Here is a 7966-nt window from a genome sequence, read left to right on the forward strand (position 1 = left end):
AAGTCTAGCAGTGCAAATGATCAGACTACAGGGTGAGTTATCACTTCTTTAGAAGCAATCTTAACCACCAATGTGGATTATTTTACAAGAGTTGATGTAATCAGGAAGCTCTATATTGACCTTTCATAACAAAAGAAGTTATGAAAGGGGTTTCCCAGGTGGCACTTCCCATCTGCCAATGCAGGAGATTTAAGAGATGTGGGTTCAGTTCCTGGGTGGGGAAGATCCCCTGGAGGAGGAAATGGCAACCCACTCCAGTATTCTTGCCTGGAGAACCCCATGAACAGGGGAGCCTGGAAGGCTACAGTCCACAGGGTCACAAAGATTCGGGCATGACTGAAGCGACTTAGCCTATAACACAGTGCAACAAAAGAAGTAGTGAAAATTGCTGACACTGGTGCAAGTCCCGAACCATTTCTAGACTCAAGTAGCAATTAATACAATCTCACTCCTTCCATCCCCAAACAACCCAGATCTGGTGAGTGGTATAACTCTGCTTTTACATTCAAGTTTTACTAATTCATTTCTAAAAGATAACATATAGGCTTCTAAACAGTAAAAGAAAAACAATCATTTTGTTGTATCACTTACCTTTACAAAGGATTAGTATAAATCCACTACTCTTACTAGAAAAATAATTCAAATTTTATTCTTTACTAAAAATGGGTCAATAATGTCTTCCTTGGCAACAAAAATAGCAAACCACTGTAGGAATAAAAATAATTTTCAAGATCTCTTTTCAGAGGTTACTGAATCAAATATTTTGGCTGGTTTTAGTACACGTGTGTGCATGCTCAGTCGCTTCAGTCGTCTGACTCTTTGCAACCCTATGGACTCAAGCCTGCCAGGCTCCTCTGTCCATGGGATTCTCCAAGCAGGAATACTGCAGTGGCAAGAACAGTGACATGGGTAGCCATTCCCTTCTTCATGGGACCCTTCCAACCCAGGGATTGAATCCAGCTCTCCCACATTGCAGGCAGGTTCTTTACCGTCTGAGCCGTCAGAGAAGCCATGAATAGCATCTGAAGTGCATAAATAACATCAGAAAGCTTTCAGTTTCAGATGAACAGTTTTGTAAGCCTTGCTGTATAATACAGATTATTTCATTGTCTAATATAGAGACGTGAGCTTCTAAAGTCATGAGGCAGTAGCTCAGTATTTTACATCTTAAAAAAACAGTTTATTCAAATAGTTTCTTAGAATCACTATAAATCAAGTGAAATTTCATTTGAAAGATCTATGTTTCCAAAATACATGAGTTTTTTGTACGTAGTTATGCATAAGCCTAATAAAATGGATTATTTCATTGTGTTACCTATTTTTCCAGGTCTACTCAGGTCAGAACATTACTAGATAGGAGGCCCCCTTCCAGAGGCTATATTTTGATTTGGAATCTGGAAACAAAGTTGCTCAGAGAGGTCAGGTCAATTTTGTATGAGAGAAATCATTACTCTACAAAAAGAATCAAACTTAACAAAAGATATCATGTACTAAAGGAAAGGGTGAGGAAACAGAAAAATAAGAAAATAGACAGTGAGGTTGGTGGCTGCAACAATTCAGAGGATAATCAAGTGCAAGCTCAAATCCAGTGATTTGGAATCTCAGCTTGGAATAGACAAATGTGTGCTCCACATTATTTAGCTTAATTCAGAGGTTTCTTTGCCCTTCACCTTCAGTTTTGAAAGAAGAATACTGGTTCAGAGTCAGAACATTCCTGAAACCACTAGTGTTTCTGCAGGCAATGGAGGAAGAGTCTACCCTCTGGAACAAAACAGTTTTTAAGCAGTCCTTACTGCCCTTTTCAGGCCTTTATACATACAGGAAAATCCCTTATCAGCCTTCATGTTTCCACAAGGGCAATCCTCATTTTTTTTTTTTTAATTTTAAAATCTTTAATTCTTACATGCGTTCCCAAACATGAACCACCCTCCCACCTCCCTCCCCATAACATCCTCATTTTTTTTTTAATCTAGGGAGGCACGTGCTTCAAGGTAAGCCAATAATAAACACTACTGAGCTATATGAAAGGATTATTAAATATAAAGCTGAAGGTTTATAGTTGGTTTGATGCCCAGCTAGATGCTTCACTGTAGCTATATAGACATGAGTATAGCAAATTGCTGAAATCTGCTGAGGATCATATCACCTTCCACAAGATCATGCTTGTAAGAATTACCAGAATATCCAACAAAACCACTAGAAACTAAGACCTGCTCAAGGCTACTCCCTGGGAATGGGCAGCCAGGTAATGAGCTAAGTGATACCTAGCCACCTGCCCTCACTGGACTGAAGTCCTGATTTTTCCACTCTATAAGTTACCAGCTCTGATTGAAGTAGGGGATATGGTAGCTTGGCACCCTGACAGAGCCTGTTCAACTATTATTACTACTTTTCTGTGCGGACCACCTCCCACAACTGATAACTGTGTATGTGGACAGACATGCCCTCAGAAATGTAAGTGGATGCTTGGAAAAAAAAAAAAAAAATTGAAAACCCATGAATAATCTGCATATATCATATTTCTTCTCTCTTAAATTCTCATAATACAGTAACCTTTGCTTTTCTTAAGCTTAAACTTGACACAACTATTATAAATTTACTAATTCTCCCTCCCTTTCCTTCCTTAAAATGACAGACAGTTGTGACTGGTCAGGCTCATTTTCTAAGCTCCACCACCCCAAGCCTCTGGCACTGTTGATACTTCATACCATGGGGGCACTGTTAAATTTAAGAGCTTTGAGGGGGCCTTCAAATACACTTTATCAGTGGTGCCAGAAGGGTCTCAGGCTCCTTTGGGAACTTCGGAAGGGAAAATTGGGAGGGTACCAATTTTGGAGTTCTAGACTCCCTGTCCCACTTTGAGGTGGTTTTTATTTATTTCATGTATGAGGCTTTGTTATAAATCTGTTAGCACAAAAAAGTTCAACTGATTTTCAGAGTTTTTAAAATGTCTGCTGTGATGGAAAGAGGTCAGTACACGGAGTCAGATGTGGTTTTAAGGCCAGAACCAGTCACCTACTGAGGTAGGAGGGCAAATACCTCTCCCTGACAACTGCTGCAGTACCTACCTCACAGGGACGTTGTGATGTCGAAGCCACTATGAACACTGGAGGCGCAGGCACTGAGCCTAAGTTCCGCCCTCCGCGGCCTTCAGGCCGGAAGTCCGACCTCCACAACCCCAACCCAACCTACCCTACCCTCCAGCCACCGCCCCCAACCCTAGCCGGAAGTGGACCCTATAAACCAAGGCATCTACCTCCGCAGCCAGGACATTCACTCACTGGCCAAGGCGTCCGTTCTACCAGCCAAGACATGGATCCTTCCTGCCTAGAGTCCCACCCCACCCTAGAGTCTGACCCCAAAGGCCTAGACTTCAACTCTGCTGGCCAAGACTGTTTCTCCTCTGGTCACGAGTTCGACTCTCTCTACCAAGAACTGGACCTGGACTCTCTTAATGAAGATCTTCTTTCTCAGTCTATGCCAGACTTCTTGACAGAGACCGCTGCAGGCCCTTATGAATCCCACTTGACTGCCAAACCAGAGGATCTCACTGAGGCAGAGCAAAAGGAGCTCAAATCTGAGCTCGCTAAACTGGAGGCAGAAATTGTAATGCTGCGCCAAGCGCTGGTAGCCAAAGAGAGACGCTGTGTGGAGCTCAAGAAGAAGCTGGGCCTTACGGCCTTCGTGGGGCTGAGGCAGAATCTGTCCAAGAGCTGGCACGACGTTCAGGTCTCCAACGCCTACGTGAAACAAAAGACGTCAGCTGCCCTGTCCACCATGGGCTCTGCCATCTGCAGGAAGCTTGGAGACGTGAAGAAATCAGTCACATTCAAATCCTTTGAAGGGCTTATGGGGACAATCAAGTCCAGAGTCGCAGGTGGCAAAGAGCTTGGCCGTGACTGTCTTCCTTCTTCAGCGGGGAGTGGGGATGATCCACTCCCAGTTTCTGGGAGTAGGGATGATCCACTCCCAGTGTCTGGGAGTGGGAATGATCCAGTTCTGGCAAGTAGGGATGACCTACTCCCCTTTCTGGAGCCAGAATGAGCTCCTTGGTTAACTTGCCTGGTCACCTAACCAGCGCAAGTACTCCCTTCCGTGACCCTAACTGCAACTCTGCCCATCAAAAACAAGTAACCAAACCACAATGGTAAAGTGAATTTAGGAAACGGAGAGAGTCCAGTTTTGAGAAAAGCAATCCCGGTTTGTACATAGATATTTGCTACTGTTGAGATAAAAAATCCAACGTTTCGTACCCAGTTATTTCACACTGAAGTTTGTAGATGAAATGTATCACTATACTAGCCTTCCTGGGGTTGCATTTAAATGGACAGGAGTTTGGTTCCAGAGGGGTTTTAGGCCAAAGCCAAAATTTCTTTTTTGGAAAAACTGTGTGCAAAAAGGGCAAAATAGGTTTCTGTTTAGATCTAGGAACAAAGTATGAAAGAACTACAAGTTTCCTTCCTTCTTTCCCTAATCTTAGAAAGAACCTTGAAAGCTCTGCCTGGGCTATGATTTTTATTTTTTAAAGGTGATAAAACTGTTGCTTTTCTCTGAGACCCTCAGAAAGGGGGAAAATATTAATAGTCTAATTGGTATGGGATACTATGACTTTTATAAAATGATTTTTTTAAACTGCTAATTAAGCAAAGTAGCTTCAGTTTAGGGATTGTCAACTACTTTGGACTCAAGCTGAAATTGCAATTTTATTCTGCTTTGTGCTTTGTTTATAATCTTTTTATATATGAAAATGAGGGCCTTATAATCTAATCCTTGTGGCCGTGTGTCTCTGCCACAGCAGCATGTTACCTATAAAAAAAGAATATTGTTCCTTTGTTCTGCAGCAATTCCTAGTTATCATTTTCAGTTGAGGGACTGAAGGGAAAAAAGTATTGCCAAATTCAAAAAAGGTAAACCCCTGTCTTAAGTGACATTTAAGACAGACTGTCTTTCCCCTGAAATTTTGGCCATTATACCTTTGAATGGACCTAACTGATGGTACATCACTGGTCACTTTGACTCCAAGATTGTACTTGTTTATAAGCACTTGTTTGTACTAATCCAAAATGAGAAGGAAACAAAACCCAGCCCTCAGGGGATATCAAGATAACAGGACCCTGTAGGACCTGGTTTGGGTTTATTTGAACTTTCTCATATCTGATTTTCATAGGAGCTGCCTTTTTTTTTTTCCTTTCTATTTTCAGCTGTCAGGATCTGGCAGCTTCTTTCATTCCTTCAGTAACACTGCCTGGATTAAAAGCTTGTGTTTTATATTGGCTTTTAGCAGGGGTCTAGAGTCTTTATTTTCTTGGATATATATATTGATAACATCTCATTGCCTAAAGGTAGTCCCTCCAACGTAATAAAGTGATCCTGTATTGTTGATTTTTGACTGCTTCCCTTATATTTCTTCAGTTTGACTATAAGCAAAACCAACAACCACTATAAATACAAAAGCATTTGGTAAACTATAAAGTCACTGATATAAAGTCCGCATATTCCTGAAAGCAAAGTTTTGCTTGGATTAAACCAAGATGTTCAACTTGTATTACAAGTTGTGTTTTAAGTTGTTGTAGTTTTTTAAATTTTTGGCTGATTTATTTATTTTTGGCTGTGCTCAGTCTTTGTTGCTATCTGCAGGCTTTCTCTAGTTGAAGTGAGTAGGGGCTACTTTGCTGCTGTGCACGGGCTTCTCATCATGGTGGCTTCTCTTTTTATGGATCATGAGCTCTAGAGCACCCGAGCTTCAGTAGTTGCAACTCACAGGCTCCAGAGTGCAGGCTAAGTAGTTGTGGTACATTGCCCTGCAGCATGTGGAATCTTCCTGGCCCAGGGATTGAACCTGTGTCCCCTGCATTGACAGGCAAATTCTTTACCACCAGACCACTGGGGAAGTCCAATTTGCTGTAGTTTTATAAGCTGAAGAACTAGAGAGAAACTTGCAGAATTCATGAAGCTAAAGTAGCCCAACAGGCAAAGTCTTTGATCCCATATTACAGAAAGCCTTGTGTTAGAGAAAATCTCCAGCTAACATGATGGGCCAAACCCAGAATATGTTCTATTTTATTTAGTAATTTATACAAATGCTATAATAGTTTCCCCCAATAAATCCTCAACTCCTGAAAGCAGTGAAGAATACAACTATTTTTGTTTATCATTGTATTCCCATGCCAGGCTTAGGGTAGATGTTCAATGAATACTTGTTGCAGAAGGAATCAATATCACATACTTCAGACATCAAATCTTGAATCCAAGAAATTATCAACAACATGAACTCGTCGACAAGTTCCTCCTGCTTTTAAAGCATTTCACTTCCCTATCCAGAGATAATTTGAGATCCTACTATGTGTCAGGCACTGTGCCAAGCTCTGAAGGCACAGAAGTTTATTAGTCATGGCCCCTGCTCTCTAGAAACATTTTCAAATCATTGCAACTCATTGCAGTAGATGCTAAAATAGAAGCTACCTATAAAGAAAGAATGTTCAACTCTGCCTTGATAGATCAGAAAAGAATTCAGAGTCAAAGTCTTAGAGGACTAGTAGGAATTTATAAGATATAAAAGAGTAGAACATTCCAGACAATATCCAGAGGAACTAATTCATGAAGGAATGTAATAGAATAGTATGTTCCAGGAAGTACCAATAGGTTGTTGTGGCTAGAGAGAGGGGGGAAGTGGTGAGAGATGAGGATGGAGAAATAAGCAAACGGCAAGATCATAACTAGTCTTATATACTATGTGACATTCGTATTTAATTATGTAGGAAATGAGGAGTTGAAGGTGCTTAAGTCAAATTCGTGTTTTAGATGTATCACTCTGGTCACCATAGAAATAGATTAAGTATTTAAGAGACATAATCTCTAAAACTTCGGAAGAAACTACATAGGAGAGAGGGACAGATAGATTTGCAAGTTGATAGAGACGTAGAATTGAAAAGACTTGATACTGATAATGCTGGAGCTGAACATTCATTTTGCTTTGACTTTTTTATTGGATTCCAGCATACCTGCATCAACAGCCACAGACACCAAACAAAATGCCTCCATGAGCATGTGGACTCTGGATCAAAAGTTTCCTCCAAATTTTCTTTCTTCCACTTGCCTCTACCCTTCCCATACATTGCTGACCTTCATTTTCTAGCCTGTTAACCTTTATAACTGGATCACTTCTGTTCATCTAGCCATGTCTGGATTTTGTAGCCCAGAATCAGTCTATTTCAGTTTAGGGAACTTCAGGATGCAATTTGCAATAGTGCTCAGAATATGTGAACCCTCAAAGATGCCCCATCTGACTCAGTTTCTGAGAACCTTTGGCTGGGAGTGATATTGAAACAAAATTCCAAGTTTCTTGATTTTCTTGATTTTCCACTGCTCATATGAGTGAAGAGCTGGAGTGGAAGCTGGAGACAAGGTTGAACGTTCTAACCTCCACAGATGGCACTCTCCATGCAGTTAGCAAGGATGGGAGTATAGTACCAAACCCTTGTTCATTAGCATCGTACATACACCAGCATATTGCAAGCATCACTCCCAGAGAAATTCACTTGCACTTATGGAATCTACTTTATTCTTATCTTCATATTTGAGAGAAAATATACCACATACCTATTCTCATGAATTGCATGAACTGCAGAGGGGTCAGCAGTAATCTAGAACTGTGTAGGTCTTCTGACAGTGCTAGCCAATGTGCTTGATGGTCCTCCCCATTATGGGGACAATGATGCCATTTGTTGATTCTGCTAAGGAATGAGATCAGTTGCCTCTGGGCCATGGAATTTCAGTTCTTGTCCATGAATTCCAAGATAATAAAAATGATGAGTGCCACGCTATCAAAATTACTGGGGCTTCTAGGCAGCTATTAATATCTGAGACCATGTTCCACTCCTTCTGACCAGATCTATTTCTGGGAGGCTCAGTGATGCCATGCCTTCCAGTGCCTAGAGCCTGATTCATATAAGGCAAGTGAAAAGTG

The 7966-nt window shown here is 41.1% G+C and overlaps 1 protein-coding gene across 1 annotated transcript; it reads left to right on the forward strand.

Annotated features, from left to right (window-relative positions):
- The first annotated feature begins 1872 nt into the window (after positions 1-1872).
- Positions 1873-7500, forward strand: TPD52L3 (TPD52 like 3). Its single transcript, XM_060409449.1, has one exon. It carries the CDS (start codon positions 3100-3102, stop codon positions 4042-4044), a length of 945 nt encoding a protein of 314 aa, XP_060265432.1. The 5' UTR covers positions 1873-3099; the 3' UTR covers positions 4045-7500.
- Positions 7501-7966: the final 466 nt, after the last annotated feature.

Source organism: Ovis aries, chromosome 2 (assembly GCF_016772045.2).
Source record: "Ovis aries strain OAR_USU_Benz2616 breed Rambouillet chromosome 2, ARS-UI_Ramb_v3.0, whole genome shotgun sequence".
Taxonomy (NCBI): domain Eukaryota; kingdom Metazoa; phylum Chordata; class Mammalia; order Artiodactyla; family Bovidae; genus Ovis; species Ovis aries.